This window comes from Haematobia irritans, chromosome 2 (genome assembly GCF_050003625.1).
Source record: "Haematobia irritans isolate KBUSLIRL chromosome 2, ASM5000362v1, whole genome shotgun sequence".
In the NCBI taxonomy this organism is placed as follows: domain Eukaryota; kingdom Metazoa; phylum Arthropoda; class Insecta; order Diptera; family Muscidae; genus Haematobia; species Haematobia irritans.
The window spans coordinates 19,280,886-19,300,303 of record NC_134398.1 but is presented as its reverse complement, the minus strand read 5'-3'; the positions used below and the strand labels follow the sequence as shown (position 1 = coordinate 19,300,303).

The window sequence follows — 19,418 nt, the reverse complement described above, 5'->3', positions numbered from 1 at the left end:
ATTCGGCCTGGCCGAACTTGCGGCCGTATGTACTTGTTTAAATTTAATTTAACTTTAAATTAAACTTGTTGTCTAATTTTATTTTATTTTTTTTTTTTCATTTAAATCAAGTCTTTTAATTCAATATTAAGTTAGCTTTTTTTATATTAAGAACTATTAATTAATTTATAATTAATTTTTAATTTATTTTAATATGTGTTAGTTTTACTATATTATTTTATTACACAAAACTGTTTTTAATTTATATTGTTTTAATTTTGATTTATTTTTGTTGAATTTAACTTTAATTACTATAACTATTTCTGGGTTAAGAAAATTTTATTACTTCTGTTAAACTCTGTTTGACAGTTGCTATACGTGCTATTATTCGTATTTGTCCAGCCTTTGTGGGTGTGTAGTTTCACCTTTAAAGGTAATATATTACGGCTATGGGCGTATTAGTGTTTATTTGTATTTGGAGGTATTTTAAAGGATTTATTATTAGTTTTACATTTACATGTTAATGGTGGCAATACTACATAGAGACATTTAAGTAACTGCTGCTAATAGTACACCGAAATCTATACACCCATACACACACACAATCGAATGACACAAAGAAGTAAATCTCAATTTAATTGTCAATGTAGGCTATCCCATATAACTATGTCTATGTATTGCGGCTATATTCGCTTATAGCATAATTATCGTAATTACATGCATGTAGTCATTTACGTTTGTTGTTATTGTCACAGCAAGTAAATGAAAATGTAGATGTACTTGTTTTGTTATAAAAACAATAGGCATGTATTCTACTATAGCCGAAAATTGTATTGTTTCTAAACAAAAGGGCGTTAAACTAACACACAAACAATAAGCCAACAAAGCAAACTGATATATAGAGATAAAACAATTGTATACATGTGTCTGTGTGTATACTTATATAAACAAATATATTTATATTTGTATAACTAAACTCATATGGAATATTGGATATTCTTTGAATAAAATGTAACAGATCACGTATTGCTTTAATTAATTGTAATAAAATCTATAGCTAATATTTAGCTTGTAGAACAATTAAATTATAAAAATATTTTGTGGTGTGTCTTTATTGTGTTTATAAATTAATATTTATATGTTTATCTAATAAATAAAATATTAATATATAATAAATACTAATTGTTTAATGGAGGTGTAATTTTTCTATGTACACAATTGTAAACATAGCGTGCCTCCATCACGGTGGCCATCGCAGCAAAACTAATCTAGCAAAATTTGAAGAAAATTTTACAAAAAGTCCCATGGGGTCAAAAATTATTTCTATGGAAAATTTTGTAAAAATTTTATTTCTATTGAAAATTTTTTCAAAATTTTATGTCTTAGACACTTTTATCAAAATTTTATCCATAGAAAATTTTGTCAAAATTTTATCTATAGAAAATTTGTCAATATTTTATTACTATAAAAAATTTTACAAAAAAATTTTATTTCTATGGAAAATTTTGTAAAAATTTTATTTCTATGGAAAATTTTGTAAAAATTTTATTTCTATGGAAAATTTTGTAAAAATTTTATCCATAGAAAATTTTGTCAAAATTTTCTTTGTATAGAAAATTTTCTCAAAATTTTGTTTTGTAAGAAAACAAATTGAATAATCTTACTATTAAATAAAGAATAAATGAACGAAATGAATTTTACTTCAATAGAAAATTTTGTCAACATTTTATTTTTTAGACAATTTTGTCTAAATTTTAACCATAGAAAAATTTTTCCTATAAGAAATTTTGTCAATATTTTCTTTCTATAGACAATATTTTCAAAATTTTATTCTATAGAAACATTGTATAATGAGATATTCTATAGAAGCTATTTAAAAAATTTTTTTTATTGAATTTTTTGTTTTCAAAATTTGAGAAAATTTCATCAAAATTTTATTTCTAGATAAAATTTTGTCAAAATTTTATTTCTATAGCAATAAATTTGTCCACATTTATGTCTATAGAAAATTTATTTATATACAAAATTTTTCAAAATTTTCTTTCTATAGAAAATTTTTTAAAAATTTTATTTCTATAGAAAATTTTTTAAAAATTTTATTTCTATAGAAAATTTTGTCATATTTTATGTCTATAGAAATTTTTTTTAATATCTATAATTTTCTCCAAATTTTTTATTTGTAAAGAAAATATTCTCAAAATGTTATTTCCATAGAATTTTTTTTTAAATTTTATATATATAGAAGCTTTGTCGAATTTAGTTTTTGTCTAAGTCCGGATTTCATTTTGTTAAAGTTCATGTATAGAGAAAATTTTGTTAAAATTTTATTTCTATAGAAAATGTTGTCAAAATTTTATTTCTATGGAAATTTTGTAAAAATTTTATTTCTGTAGAAAATATTGCCAAAATTTTATTGTCATAAAAATTTTTTTTGCTTTTTATGTTTGTAGAAAATTTCCTCAAAATTATATTTCTGTGGAAAATTCTGACAAGAATCTTATTTCTATAGAAAATTTTGTCAAAATTTTATTTATATAGAACATTTTGTCAACATTTTATTTCTATAGAAAATTTTTGTCAAAATCTTATTTCTATAGAAAATTTTGCCAAAATCTTATTTCTCTAGAAAATTTTGTCAAAATATTATTTGTATAGAAAAATTTTAATTTTTATAGAACATTTTGTCAAAACTTTATTTTTATAATAAATTTTGTCAAAATCTTTATTTCTATAAAAAATTTTGTCAAAATCTTATTTATATAGAAACTTTTGTCAAAATCTTATTTCTATAGAACGTTTTGTCAAAACTTTATTTCTGTAGAAAATTTTGTCATAATTTTATTTTTATGAAAAACGTTGTCAAAATTTTATTTCTATGGAAATTTTCGCAAAGTTTTATTTCTATAGAAAGTTTTGTCAAAATTTTATTTCTACAGAAAATTTTGTCAAAATTTTAGTTCTAAAAAAATTTTATCAAAATTGTGTATGTATAGAGTTTTTTTCCAAATTTTAATTTTTATAAAAAAAATTTATTAATTTTTGTTTTTTCTATAGAAAATTTTGTCAAAAATAATATTTCTATAGAAAATTTTGTCACAATTTTATTTCTATAGAACATTTTGTTAAAACTTTATTTCTATAGAAAATTTTGTCAAAATCTTATTTCTATAGAAAATTTTATCAAAATCTTATTTCTCTAGAATATTTTGTCAAAATCTTATTTCTCTAGAATATTTTGTCAAAATCTTATTTCTATAGAAAAGTTTGTCAAAATTTTAAATTTTATAGAACATTTTGTCAAAACTTTATTTCTATAAAAAATTGTGTCAAAATCTTATTTCTATAGAACGTTTTGTCAAAATATTATTTCTATAGGAAATTTTGTCATAATTTTATATTTATGAAAAATGTTGTCAAAATTTTATTTCTATAGAAAATTTTGTCAAAATCTTATTTCTATAGAAAATTTTAATTATTATAAAACATTTTGTCAAAACTTTATTTCTATAAAAAAATTTGTCAAAATTTTAGTTCTATAAAAAATCTTATCAAAATTGTATTTGTATAGTTTTTTTCCAAATTTTATTAAAAAAAATATTAAATTTTGTTTTGTCAAAATATTATTTCTATAGGAAATTTTGTAAAAATTTTATGTTTGTAGAAAATTTTCTCAAAATTATATTTCTATGGAAAACTTTCTCAAAATTTTATTTCTAAAGAAAAAATTTGTCAAAATTTTGTCAAAATTTTAGTTCTATAAAAAATCTTATCAAAATTGTATTTGTATAGAATTTTTTTCCAAATTTTATTTAAATAAAAATTTATTAATTTTTTTTTCTATAGAAAATTTTGTCAAAATGTTATTCCTATAGAAAATTTTCTCAAAATTTTATTTCTGTAGAAATAAGTGTGAAAAATTTATTTCAGTAGAAAATTTTGTCAAACTCTCATTTCCATAGAAAATTTTGTCAAAATTGTATTTCATAAGAAATGTTCCCACCTTTTATTTCTTTAGATTTTCTAAAGAAAATTTGGGTAAAATTTTAAAATTTCTTCCTCTTTGAAAGCTAGTTTCTGATATACTGATAATATTTCTATTTGGCCATTTTGCTTTGCTTCCAAGAAATCGAAAAACACTCAAAAGAAATTCATCATTTTAGCCTAACCCCTCAAAAACACAAACAACTTCAAAAAATGAGAAGGCTTAAATTACCAAAGCCATAGAAAAGAACCAAGAATCCAATAATGAATCATCAATACCATAGAATTTTGTTTACAATGAAATTTAATTGAAATTAAATTTCCAATGACATTGAATAATATTCAAGGCCCACAAAGGGGGAAAGCTAAAACAAAATTAAAAACAGCTCATTTTACTTAAAAACAAATGCAAACATATAAATACATTTCTATTAAATCAGCAGGGAGGGTGAAGAGAATTTTAAAACAATGCCCAAATTAAAAAAAAAAACTAAAGTTTTCTAACATTTTATTCCCTAGAGGAGCCATAGAAATTTGAGATATCTTAAGGATGTATTAAAAACCGTATGTCCAACTAAATTGAAAAAAATTACTTTAAAACATGAAACTATACTCGTTGTAGGTGAAATATTGTATTAGAGAACTACAAATGCTTTTGTAGTCAGCCCCCCGCCAAATACATATACTTTGAAATAGAAAACTTCTAAGCAAAGAAGAATACACTCCCAACTGTTGTTTGTCATTTGTCTTCGTCTGGGTTTGATTGGGACACCATACACCGAGACAATGGATAAATTTGAATGTCATAGAACATATGTTCACATTAGCATAGTCTCATGTTACATTCACTTCAAACAACTTCACGCCAACACCACAGCAAAACTCCTTTGGTTGTGAGAAAACCGCACAATGGTCTAGTAGGGCAGGGAGCCATGCTTTGGGAAAATTCTCTTATAAATATCTGAAAATAAATAAATACAAAAAAAAAAAATATTCTTATTTTGTATTTATTATAAATTTAGTATTAGTTACAACTAAATAAAAAATACATGAATATTTATTTATTAAATTTTTCTCACATTTTTTTTATTTTTTCTTTCTTCCAGAGGGCATTGTTTCCTATAGCATACCCAAAGGCGTTCAACGAGGCATGGAAGTGGATCTATCTGATAAAACTTATGATGGCAATGAACAAGGTGATCGTTATGTTGATGGTCTAGGCCAGTTGGTAGATGGCCAAAAGGGCAAGGATAATTTTCGTACAGATATCCATGGGTTCGGCAAAGGTAAGTTTTTGGAGAGTAAGAAAAGAGAGCAATAATTTTGAATAATTGACCGATCATTAGTCGAACTTTCTACGAAATTGATGGTGTAGGGTACATAAGACTCAGCCTGGCCGAACTTACGGCCTCATGTACTTGGTTTTTTTTGGCATCTTTCCAATTTCCTTGCTAATCTTTAATCTCCAATGCCTTTTGTTTTTTACATATTTCTGGCAAAATTTTCAAGTTTAAATATTCTTGTTTCTTAGCTCATGGCATTAATGGCAAATAAGGCAATATCTTAAGTCCAGACAGTCAGACTAATTTTACAACTCTGAGAGAAAATATTTTTGCTTATTTCCCTGAGGATACCAGCTGCCGTTGCTTCCCTACACTTCCCTGAGTTTCATCTTCTTCTTCTACTTGTGTGAGTGTATGTGTGTGGGTGTATGTATGTGTGCTTATCCAGGATTTCCCCGACAACAACTTGGAACTTTTCTACTTAAAATATAAAGTTTACAATAATTTTTGATTATTGGCACAATGCCAAATGAAATCGATGAAGTTTTCCAGTGAATATGGCAATGAGTCTTGGTGTCTTGCCGACAACATCCTCCTTTTTTTGTGCGGACTTTCTCCATTTCCATCTCTTCAAAGACAAGCGCATATATATATAGAGAGCCAGTCTAGCATAATCATATCCAACACTGTCTTCCTGTTGGCAATGGGTCTGACCTCGTGTCTTCCTGTTTAACCCTCTTCGTCACCATGCAAAGTGAATTGATGATATGACAGGAGAACTGGCAAAATGGAAATCATGCAATAACAAATTCACACGCATACTTTCTCCCTATTACTCTCTGTCGATTTTTTTGTATTTTTGCTCAAAATTCATTTTGTGCGGAAGTTGGCCTTTGTACAGTGATATTGAATGGGTGATGAATGGGGAGGAATGGGGGGCTTCGATTGCGTGTACGTTTGTTATTGCATAGCACAGCCAGTGGGGATAATTTACAGGAGTTTGAAAGGAGTATTAAAGAAATATGCAATTCCTTCCAAAAGGCCTTCCATAGGAAGGGTTATGAAAATTTCTGATAAAAAAATTCTATTTGCACATTTTGCGAATATTCCAATGGAATGTCTAATATATCAAAAAATCTAGATTTCATTGCAATTTCATTTCTATAGAAAATTTTACTTCTATAAAAAATTTTGTCAAAAGTTTATTTCTATAAACAATTTTGTCAAAATTTTAATTCTATAGAACATTTTTTTTTAAATTTTATTTCTGTAGAAAGTTTTGTCATAATTTTATATCTATAGAAATTTTTTTCAAAATTTTATTTCTATATAATTTTTTTCAAAATTTCGTTCCTAAAGAAATTTTTTTCAAAATGTTATTCTTATAGAAATATTTTTAAAAATTTTATTCCTAAAGATTTTTTTTTCAAAATTTTATTTCTATAGAAAATTATGTAAAAATTTTATTGATTTTATTTAATTTTATTGATATAAACAATTTTGTCAACAATTTATTTCTTTAGGAAGTTTTGTCAAAATTTTATTTGTATAGAAAATTTTGTCAAAATTTTATTTCTATAGAAAATTTTGTCAAAATTTTATTTCTATAGAAATTTTTTTTTTTCAAAATTTTATTTCTATAGAAAGTTTTTTCATAATTTTATATCTATAGAATTTTATTTTTATAGAAATTTTGTCAAAATTTTATTTCTATAGAACTTTACTTCTATAGAAATTTTGCCAAAATTTTATTTCTATAGAAATTTTTTTCAAAATTTTATTCCTAAAGAATTTTTTTCAAAATTTGATTTCGATAGAAAATTTTATTAACAATTTATTTCTATAGGAATTTTTTTCAAAATTTTATTTCTTTAGAAAATTTTGTCAAAATTTTATTTCTAAAGAATTTTTTTTCAAAATTTTATTTCTGTAGAAATTTTGTCATAATTTTATATCTATAGAAGATTTTTTCAAAATTTTATTTCTATAGAAATTTTGTCAAAATTTTATTTCTATAGAATATTTTTTTTTTCAAAATTTTATTCCTAAAGAATTTTTTTCAAAATTTTATTTCTGTAGAAATTTTTTTCAAAATTTTATTTCTGTAGAAATTTTTTTCAAAATTTTATTCCCAAAGAGTTTTTTTTTTCAAAATTTTATTTCTATAGAAAATTTTGTCAAAATTTAATTGATATAGACAATTTTGCCAACAATTTATTTCTTTAGGAAGTTTTCTCAAAATTTTATTTCTATAGAAAATTTTGTTAACAATTTATTTCTATAGGAATTTTTCTCAAAATTTTATTTCTATAGAAAATTTTGTCAAAATTTTATTTCTATAGATTTTTTTTTTCAAAATTTTATTTCTGTAGAAAGTTTTGTCATAATTATATATCTATAGAAAATTTTTTCAAAATTTTATTTCTATAGAAATTTTTTTCAAAATTTTATTCCTAACGAATTTTTTTTCAAAATTTTATTTCTATAGAAAATTTTGTCAAAATTTTATTGATATAGACAATTTTGCCAACAATTTATTTCTTTAGGAAGTTTTCTCAAAATTTTATTTCTATAGAAAATTTTGTCAAAATTATATTTCTATAGAAAATTTTGTCAAAATTTTATTTCTATAGAAAATTTTGTTAACAATTTATTTCTATAGGAATTTTTCTCAAAATTTTATTTCTATAGAAAATTTTGTCAAAATTTTATTTCTATAGAATTTTTTTTTTCAAAATTTTATTTCTGTAGAAAGTTTTGTCATAATTATATATCTATAGAAAATTTTTTCAAAATTTTATTTCTATAGAAATTTTTTTCAAAATTTTATTCCTAACGAATTTTTTTTCAAAATTTTATTTCTATAGAAAATTTTGTCAAAATTTTATTGATATAGACAATTTTGCCAACAATTTATTTCTTTAGGAAGTTTTCTCAAAATTTTATTTCTATAGAAAATTTTGTCAAAATTATATTTCTATAGAAAATTTTGTCAAAATTTTATTTCTATAGAAAATTTTGTCAAAATTTTATTTCTATAGAAAATTTTGTCAAAAATTTTATTTCTACAGAAAATTTTGTCAAAATTTTATTTCTATAGAAAATTTTGTCAAAATTTTATTTGTATAGAAAATTTTGTCAAAATTTTATTTCTATAGAAAATTTTGTCAAAATTTTATTTCTATAGAAAATTTTGTCAAAAATTTAATTTCTACAGAATTTTTTTTTTTTCAAAATTTTATTTCTATAGAAAGTTTTTTCATAATTTTATATCTATAGAATTTTATTTTTATAGAAATTTTGTCAAAATTTTATTTCTATAGATTTTTTTTTTCACAATTTTATTGCTAAACATTTTTTTCAAAATTTTATTCCTAAAGAATTTTTTTTCAAAATTTTATTTCTATAAAAAAATTTGTGAACAATTTATTTCTATAGGAAGTTTTCTCTTAATTTTATTTCTATAGAAAATTTTTTTAAATTTTATTTCTATAGCAAATTTTTTCAAAATTTTATTTCTTTAGAAAATTTTATCAAAATTTTATTTCTATAGAATTTTTTTTTCAAAATTTTATTTCTGTAGAAAATTTTGTCATAATTTTATATCTATAGAAAATTTTTCAAAATTTTATTTCTATAGAAATTTTGTCAAAATTTTATTTAAATTTATTCCTATAGAAATGTTTTTCAAAATTTTATTCCTAAAAAAAATTTTTCAAAATTTTATTTCTATTTTAAATTTTATTCTATAGAAAATTTTTTCAAAATTTCATTTCTAATTTTGTCAAAATTTTATTTCTATAAATTTTTTTTTGTCAAAATTTTATTTCTGTAGAAAGTTTTGCCATAATTTTATATCTATAGAAAATTCTTTCAAATTTTTTTTTCTATAGAAATTTCGTCAAAATTTTATTTCTTAGAATTTTTTTCAAAATTTTATTTCTATAGAATTATTTTTCAAAATTTTATTTCTTAAGAATTTTTTTGTCAAAATTTTATTTCTATAGGAAATTTTGTCAAAATTTTATTTCTATAGAAAATTGTATCAAAAATTTTGCCAAAAATTAGTTTCTATAGAAAATTTTTCAAAATTCTTTTTATAGAAAATTTGTCAAAATTCTATTTCTATAGAAAATCTATTTTTATTTATTTCTTTAGAAAATTTGCTCTAAATTTTATTTCTATAGAAAATTTGCTCTAAATTTTATTTCTATAGAAAATTTTCTCAAAATTTTATTTCTATTTTATCTATTTTGTCAAAAATTTATTTCTATAGAAAATTTTCTCAAAATTTTATTTCTATTGCAAATGTTTACAAAATTTTCTATAGAAATAAAATTTTGAGAAAATATTCTCAAAATTTTATTTCTTTTGAAAATGTTGTCAAAATTTTATTTCTATAAAAATTTTTATCAAAATTTTATTTCTATGGAAAATTTTGTCAAAATTTAATTTCTATAGAAAATTTTGTCAAAAAATTATTTCTATAGAAAATTGTGTCAAAATTGTATTTCTATAAAAAATTTTATCAAAAATCTTGTCAAAATTTTAATTCTATAGAAAATTTTCTCAAAATTTTATTTTCTCAAATTTTGTCAAAATTTTATTTCTATAGAAAATTTTCTCAAAATATTATTTCTATAGAATATTTTGTCAACATTTCATTTTTATAGAAAATTTTGTCAAAATTTTATTTCTATAGAAAAGTTTTTTAAAATTTAATTTCTATAAAAAAATTTTTCAAAATTTTAGTTCTATAGAATTTTGTCAACATTTTATTTCCATAGAAAATTTTTAAAAATTTTAATTCTATAGAAAATTTTCTCAAAATTTTATTTTTAAAGAAAATTTTATCAAAAATTTATTTCTATAGAAAATTTTGTCTAAAGGCCCACGTATCTCCAAAACCTCCGCAAATAAACCACTCCCTCCCACCATAGTTGTAAATGCAAAAATATCGCTTGTATTGAATGCCAGTGTTGCCATAAATTATTACTTCTGCAAAAAAAGTATGCATAACATTTGCGGTGAAATATTCATGCAGACAAACGGGAAATATATGGGCGGCTTGCTAACGTCTTCCTTTAATGTGTTTTGGGCTTTCTTCATGTGTCTGTCCGTTATGTCCTGGCGTTTGTCTGGCTTTTCTCCAGTTACCCCAAGTAACCAAAACTTACAGACAAATCTGTGTACATACATTTGAAAACCAGAAATCGAACTGAACTTCATTTTGGTTATTGTTCATATTTTTAGCAGCCTGCTATGGTAAGAGAGTAGGAGCAGTGGGGGCATTTTGGTCTTCCTTCGTTATGAATCGAGTGGAGCAAAAAAAAGTATTTATAGTATTTTTCTGTTTGTCAGTGTTTATTGATGAGAAAATTATTTATTTTTCCTTCTCGGTTTTTTTCCTTTTGGTTTTTCAAAAAAAAAAAAAAAACTTTTTTAATTTCCCCTTAAAATGGCAAAAGTAATGGCAAAATTTGTGTTTTATCTTTCACAAAGCTATCAATGTGTTTTGTGTTGTTGTTGTTATTTTTTATTTTCGACAAATAAACAAGAGCAATATTATAGTGAAAGAAAAAGAAGAAGAAGAAGAAGTTGACAGGACAAAGCGCCAAAAGGTTCCAAGGTCCTTGCTTACAACAAAATGAAATCAAAGAGACAATATTTTACATTTGTCAAATAAAACGATGATAATGCAAATGTCCCATGGTAGTCATTTGGGATATTAGGGGTAATGAAAAGAATATGACAGAATATTAAGAGAACTAAAACTTAGAATATTTGAAATAAAAAACAATATTTTAATAAAATACAAAAAATAATAAAAAATCTACTTTTCCAATTAATTTTAATAATTTTATTTATTTTATTATTTAATTAATTAAAAATAATAATTGAAAAAGTCGAATATTATACAAAAACTTTTTAATAATAAGAAATCAAATTAAAAAATGCCATATAACCAGTTAATTTTCTTGGACATATAGATTTTGGATAGACTTAAATTCGACACAATTTTTTGTGTAATTCACCATGGCTATGGTCGGAATAAATTTTAATATATTAGTCTCCAAATTTTTATATTTTCAAAAAAAAAAAAACTGATATATTTGTATCCAAAGCTAACGTTATATGCTATAAGAGAAGGGAAATTTGCTTATTCGAAAATTCATTTCTCAAAAAAGATATTTTTTTTATAAACTTCAGAGCTTATTGTGGCTGAATTTCATAGATATTGTAGAGCGAACTTCATTCACTCTGCTGGTTTAAAAAATTGCAATTTTAAAATAAATTAAAATTTATTTGTCTAAAAGGTAAATTTTTTAGAAAGAAGAAAAAAAATTTTCGTTCCGCCAAGACGAAAAATTATTTCAATATATTTCTCAAAATTCTTTGTCCAACTTCCTTTTTTCCACCAAAACATTCTTATTTGTTACCTTTGTCATTATCTTACCCCTAATAGTTTTTTCTTCAACACTAATTTAACTATTTTAGTTTATTTTATTGTTTTGTTTATCACAAAGCTAAATTAACTTTATGTTGTGCGAAACTTGTTTTTTTTTTTGCACTTTATGACAATCATTTATTATTAATCATATCAATTAGATGTAAAGCTTTTACATTTGTTTCCAAACTTTATTTACTTGTCCAAGGACATTTGGCATATAAACATGCAAAATCATGATTTGCCATGATATTATCTAGTCTTGGGAAATGAAATGACAAAAACAAAAATTTTTGTATAAAACTAAACCTTGAAGTTGTCACCTGACAACTAAAGGACACGAACATTTGTTACTGGAATACATTAGCAATTGCAAATTATGATTACCCTTAAGAAGGAGGGGAGATGAGGAGGCATCCCATAAGGCGAATGATTAATGAGTTTCTATAGGGAATATTCAATGGTCAGATGGTATAAAATTAAGAATAAAAAAAAAAGAAAAATTATAGCAAAATAATATTTTCATATTTCTTTAGTATTATATACTTTCGTAGTGGATGTAGGAAAATTAAGTAACTAATTTAGAGTTAATTTAAAAGGTAAAATAAATTGAATTTAAAACAAGTATATACACCGTCACCATTCTATGGTGGTGGGTATTAAAAATCCGAAAGTCAATAAAACTACTTTTCATAATTTTTAAATGAGTTCTCCGATTTTCCATAATTTTTAGAGGTTTATGGCTTTAGTTTGATTTAATTTTTTTTTAAATTTCATTTTATAATATTTTAAATTCTAAAATTTACCCAATTTTCAACTTCATCCTTTTCTTACTCAATTGGAATATTCTCCGACAGAGCGTAAAATACATTTCTTACAAAATTTATAACTTAATACATACACTGTACTCTCTATGTTTTTTTTTGTGAGTTAAATAAAACAATGACTAGAGGTTTTGGGGCAGGGGGGAGGAGAAGCAGAAACTTTAGGAAAACATTTTGCCAACAATTACAGCTCTTAACCCGGCTAACAACCAACTATATGGCTACCATTACCACTAAAAATCAAATAATTGTCGTTTTACACAGAGAGTGAGAAAGAGAGAGTGAATGAGAGTTACAGAATGAACTCAAGGGAGAACAAGAAGGCAAGGCAATAAGTTCAAATCTTTGCATATGTATGCCCGTGTGTATGTGAGTGTTTGTGTGTGTGTGTGTAGTAAATGGTTAAATTTACCAAGCTAACAACATGTCCTTACGTTTCTCGTTACTCACTCATAAACAAATTAAAAGGACCTTAGTTTAAGCTAAAACCCATGGGCCACCATTGTTATTGTTCAAGAACCATATGAGGGGGGTGGCGAGATGGAGAATAGGTAAAAGGCCACCAACAACAAGTCATAGATACTCTAAGGGAATTTTGGGGGAAGTGGAGAAAACTAAAGCGCAAAAAGGTTTAAATGTCGCGTTCTTAAGGTAATAATTTTTGCTTGGCGCTTTTGTTTTACAAAGCGTCCCCCCCACCCCCTTCCCGAAAACTCAAGTAAACTTCAAGGCAACAAATAGCTAAGGAAGGTAACTGGATTCCTTAGGAAAGAACATTGTCGTAGAAAGTTCTACGATACGAGAAAATCTACGAAAACATGTGAAAGACATAAATTATACTCAGCAAAGTGAGCTTTGGCAGGCTGCTTCTTGCATTGGACATAACTGTCGCTATTGTCGTCTTGTATGTTGGTTATACACGAGTGCATGGTGTGTGTGTGTGTGTAGCATTTATGGCAGTTTTACAAAAGGATAAAAGAATTCTTTCAACGTCCTCCTTGAGAAGAAACACACATATGTATGTACTAACACACACCCACACATATTTTTCTATGTTTTTATATTTTAACTGCTGGTGCGTGTTTGAAATTACTTTAAGCATTCTCTAACACACAAACACACGCACACGCTCATAACCTGGTATCAACGTGCGACATTCTCGGAGAATGTAAGCTTTAAACGAAAGACATAATCATGGACACTCTTCCATTGTACTCTCACCACGGTTGCCACAGTTGGTAGAATTCTAGCAAAAATTTTAGATTTTTTACTGTTTGGTAGATTGGTAAAAATCTTGATGTTTTGATAGATTTTACAGAATATTCCTCACCAACTAAGAGGTATTTCACAAATTTTCTAAAGAAATAAAACTTTGGCAACATTTTCTATAGAAATAAAATTTTCACACAATTTTCTATAGAAATAAAATTTTTAAAAAATTTTCTAAAGGAACAAATTTTGACAAAATCTTCTAGAGAAATAAAATTTTTTCAAAAATGTTCTATACAAATACAATTTTGTCAAAAATTTTCTATACAAATACAATTTTGTCAAAAATGTTCTATAAAAATAAAATTTTGACAAAATTTTCTATAAGAAAAAATTTTGACAAAATTTTCCATGGAAACAAAGTTTTGACAAAATTTTCTTTAGAAATAAAATTTTGACAAAATTTTCTTTAGAAATAAAATGTTGACAAAATTTTCTATAGAAATAAAATTTTGATAAATTTTCTGTAGAAATAAAATTTTGACAAAATTTTCTATGGAACTAAAATTTTGACAAAATTTTCTGTAGAACTACAACTTTGACAAAATTTTCAATAGAACTAAAACTTTGACAAAATTTCCTAAAGAAATAACATTTTGACAAAATTTTCTATAAGAAAAAATTTTGACAAAATTTTCTATAGAAATAAAATTTTGCCAATATATTCTATAGAAATAAAATTTTGACAAAATGTTCTACAGAAATAAAATTTTGACAAAATTTTCTATAGAACTAAAACTTTAGCAAAATTTTCTACAGAAATAAAATGTTAACAAAATATTCTATAGAAATAAAATTTTGACAAAATTTTCTAAAGAAATAAAATTTTGACAAATTTTCTGCAGAAATAAAATTTTGACAAAATTTTCTGTAGAAATAAAATCTTGACAAAATTTTCTATAGAAATACAATTTTGACAAAATTTTCTATAGAAATAACATTTTGTCACAAATTTTCTACAGAAATACAATTTTGTCAAAAAATTTCTACAGAAATAAAATTTGTACAAAACTTTCTTTAAAAATAAAATTTTGGCAAAATTTTCTATAGAAATAAAATTTTAACAAAATTTTCTTTATAAATAAAATTTTGATAACATTTTCTTTCCAAATAAAATTTTGACAAAATTTTCTATAGAAATAAAATTTTGACAAAATTTTCTATAGACATAAAATTTTGACAAAATTTTCTTTATAAATAAAATGTTGACAAAAATTTCTATAGAAATAAAATGTTCACAAAATTTTCTACAGAAATAAAATTTTAACAAAATTTTCTACAGAAATAAAATTTTAACAAAATATTCTATTGAAATAAAATTTTGACAAAATTTTCTACAGAAATGAAATTTTAATTAAATATTCTATAGAAATAAAATTTTGACAAAATGTTCTATAGAAATAAAATTTTCACTAAATTTTCTACAGAAATAAAATTTTGACAAAATTTTCTAGAGAAATAAAATTTTGACAAAATTTTCTATAGAAATAAAATTTTGACAAAATTGTATATAGAAATAAAATTTTGACAAAATTTTCTGTAGAAATATAATTTTGAGAAAATTTTCTATAGAAATAAAATTTTGACAAAATTTTCTATAGAAATATAATTTTCACAAAATTTTCTATAGAAATAACATTTTGTCACAAATTTTCTACAGAAATACAATTTCGTAAAAAAATTTCTACAGAAATAAAATTTTTACAAAATTTTCTTTAAAAATAAAATTTTAACAAAATTTTCTGTAGAAATAAAATTTTAACAAAATTTACTTTATAAATAAAATTTTGATAACATTTTCTTTAGAAATAAAATTTTGACAAAATTTTCTATAGAAATAAAATTTTGACAAAATTTTCTATAGACATAAAATTTTGACAAAATTTTCTTTATAAATAAAATGTTGACAAAAATTCTATAGAAATAAAGTTTTCACAAAATTTTCTACAGAAATAAAATTTTAACAAAATCTTCTACAGAAATAAAATGTTAACAAAATTTTTTATAGAAATAAAATTTTAACAAAATTTTCTATAGAACTAAAACTTTGACAAAATTTTCTACAGAAATAAAATTTTAACAAAATTTTCCATAGGAATAAAATTTAGACAAAATTTTCTACAGAAATAAAATTTTAATTAAATATTCTAAAAAAATAAAATTTTAATTAAATATTCTATAGAAATAAAATTTTGACAAAATTTTCTATAGAAATAAAATTTTGAGAAATTTTCTACAGAAATAAAATTTTAACAAAATATTCTATGGAAATAAAATTTTGACAAAATTTTCTACATAAATAAAATTTTAACAACATTTTCTATAGAAATAAAAGTTTGACATAATTTTCTATAGAAATAAAATTTTGACAAAATGTTCTATAGAACTAAAATTTTGACAAAATTTTCTATAGAACTAAAATTTTGACAAAATTTTCTATAGAAATAAATTTTTGACAAAATTTTTTGTAGAACTAAAACTTTGACAAAATTTTCTATAGAAATAAAATTTTGACGAAATTTTCTATAGAAATAAAATTTTAACAAAATTTTCCGTAGAAATAAAATTTTGATAACAATTTCTAAAGAAATAAATGTTGACAAAATTTTCTATAGAAATAAAATTTTGACAAAATTTTCTATTTGATAAAAATTTGTGTAGAAATAAAAATTTTCTTCAAATATTGGTAGATTATTTTTGGTTCAAGTGGCAACAGTGACTCTCACACCATAGACTCTCTAACAAGAGTGGTATTTTGTGTTAGCATGTGTTTGTGTAAATTTTTTATATCAAAGTATTTTTGTGTGTGCTCAAAATAAATAAATAACTTTACTATTAAGGTTACCATAGCATATTTTTATTAAATTCATAGAAAGCTCAAAAGTTTTGTTTTTCATTTCTTTCTTTGTTTTTTCTGTTGGAAGTCACATATAGATGAAAGAAATATTATACGTTTTTTGGAAACGTATGTTTTTTTATTGGGGCCCCCCCGCAAAATTTATGATATTGCCAAAATATGGATATTTTTTGTTTACTTTTACTTTGTGTATTCATATACAAATATTTTATTTCCTACTACAGTAATTTTATTGTTTTACTGTTTTCTCTATTATCCTTTCAGGCTATGAATGGATTGGCTGGCGTAATGATACACCCGGTTTGGTGGGTAAACCTGTTGAAATTGTTTTCGAATTCGATACAGTGCGAAACTTTAGTGCCATAATTTTGCATACGAATAATATGTTCACCAAGGATGTACAGGTATGTGATATGATATAAACAAATTGTAGTATTTACATACTTTTTTTGTACGAAAATCGTGTACAATGACAAAATTTACGCCAATCATGACAGTTAATTACACTCAAAAAAAAGATTAAAGAGTATGGAGTATTGATATCAGGCGAAAGGTTTTGCGTCTTAAAAAAAAAACATTTTCTATCAAACCATCTAGCTTCACAAATCTAGGATCTATTAAAAATAAAATTAGGATAGAAATCACATTTATTGAATTTTCGTTTTCTTTTTGTGATATATCAGCAAAGTTGTTAATGAAAAACTAAATATTATTTGTAAAAATTTTGAAAAAATTTTCCATAAAATAAAAATTTTCCAAACAAATTGTCTTAGAAATAAAATTTTGGCAAAATACAGAAATAGAATTTAGACAACATTTTCTATAGGAAAAAAGTTTAGAACTCATTTTGTATAGAAATAAAATTTTGATAACATTTTCTAGAGAAATAAAATTGCGAAAAAAATGTCTATTTTTATTTTCTTTTCCTCAATTGGTTAAGCTACACTTGTAGTTTAGTCAATGCATGGTTTTAAGTTGAAATCAAAAACAACAAAATGATTGAAGAATAAACCAACAATAAAAAAAACCAAAACGACAGAAATAAATTTTTAACTTTATTTCTGTAGAAATAAAATTTTTACAAAATTTGCTATACAAATAAAATTTTGACAAAATCTTCCATAGAAATCAATTTTGACAACATTTTCTGTAGAAATAAAATTTTGACTTAATTTTCCATTGAAATAAAATTTTACCACAATTTTCCAAAAAATTGTCTTAAAAATAAAATTTTGACAAAATTTTCTATTTAAATCAAATTTTGACATCATTATATAGAAATAAAATCTCGACAAAGTTTTGTCAAAATATTCTACAGAAATAAAATTTTGATGAAATTTTTTATAGAAATAAAATTTAGACAAAATTTTGTACGGAAATTGAATTTAGATAAAATTTTCCATAGCAATAAAATGTTGACAACATTTTCTATAGAAATAAAATTTTAAGAAAATTTTACATAGAATAACATGTTGACAATATTTTTTATAAAAATAAAATTTAAATAAAATTTTCTATACAAATAAAATTTTGATAAAATTTGCTATAGAAATAAAATTTTGACAATATTTTCCATAAAACTAAAAATTTTGCAAAAGTTTTGACAGAATTTTCTACAGATATAAAGTTGGCATAATTTTCTATAGAAATAAAATTTTGACAAAATTTTTTATAGAAATAAATGTTGACAAAATTTTCTGTAGAAATACAATTTTGACAAAATTTTTTATAGAAATAAAATTTTGACAAAGTTTTGTCAAAATATTCTACAAAAATTTCCATTGAAATAAAATTTTGACAAAGTTTTCAATAAAATAAGATTTTAAAAAAGTTTTCTATAGGAAAAAAGTTTTGATAAAATTTTTTAAAATTTGGCAAAATTTTCCATAGAATTAAAATTTTGACAGAATTTTCTACAGATATAAACGTGGCATAATTTAAAAAAAAAATAAAATTTAGACAAAATTTTCTTTAGAAAAAAATGTTGACAAAATTTTCTGTAAAAATAAAATTTTGACAAAATCTTCTATAGAAATAAAATTTTTACTCAACTTTCCAAAATTTCAAAATAAAATTTTGACAAAAATTTCCATAATTATAAAATTTTGACAAAATTTTCCATAGAAATAAAATTTTGACAAACTTTTCCATAGAAATGAAATCTTGACAAAATTTTCCATAGAAATAAAGTTTTGGAAAATTTTTCTATACACATAAAATTTTGGCATAATTTTCTATAGAAATAATATTTAGACAAATTTTTCTACAGAACTAAAATTTTGATAAAATATAATAAAAAGTTTTGGAAAATTTTTCTATAGAAATAAAATTTAGACAAATTTTTCTACAGAACTAAAATTTTGATAAAGTATTCTTTCAAAATAAATAAAATTTAGACAAGAGTTTCCATAGAAAAAAAATTTTGACAAAATGTTCCATAGAAATAAAATTCAGACAACATTTTCTATAGAAATAAAATTTTTACTAAATTTTCCATTGAAATAAAGTTTTGCCACAATTTGCTAAAAAATTGTCTTAAAAATAACATTTTGACAAAATTTTCCATTTAAATAAATTTTTGAGAAATTTTCCATAGAAATAAAATTTTGACAAATTTTTTTATATAAATAAAATGTTGACAAAATTTTGTCAAAATATTTTATAGAAATAAAATGTTGACAAAATTTTGTCAAAATATTTTATTTCTGGATAATTATCGTTGACCTTTTTATTTATCTTTAAGAATTATTTTTCATAGTTTCGGCTATAGGTCGATT

General features: G+C 22.4%; 1 protein-coding gene across 1 annotated transcript in view; it reads left to right on the top strand.

Moving 5' to 3' along the window:
• The window catches only part of smal (smoke alarm), a 202,723-nt gene that overhangs the window by 159,589 nt on the left and 23,716 nt on the right, over positions 1-19,418 (top strand). The window contains exons 7-8 of the mRNA XM_075293493.1: positions 5,067-5,246; positions 16,906-17,045. Of these exons, the coding sequence (XP_075149608.1) occupies positions 5,067-5,246; positions 16,906-17,045 (320 nt within the window). The remainder of the gene's footprint in view (positions 1-5,066; positions 5,247-16,905; positions 17,046-19,418) is intronic.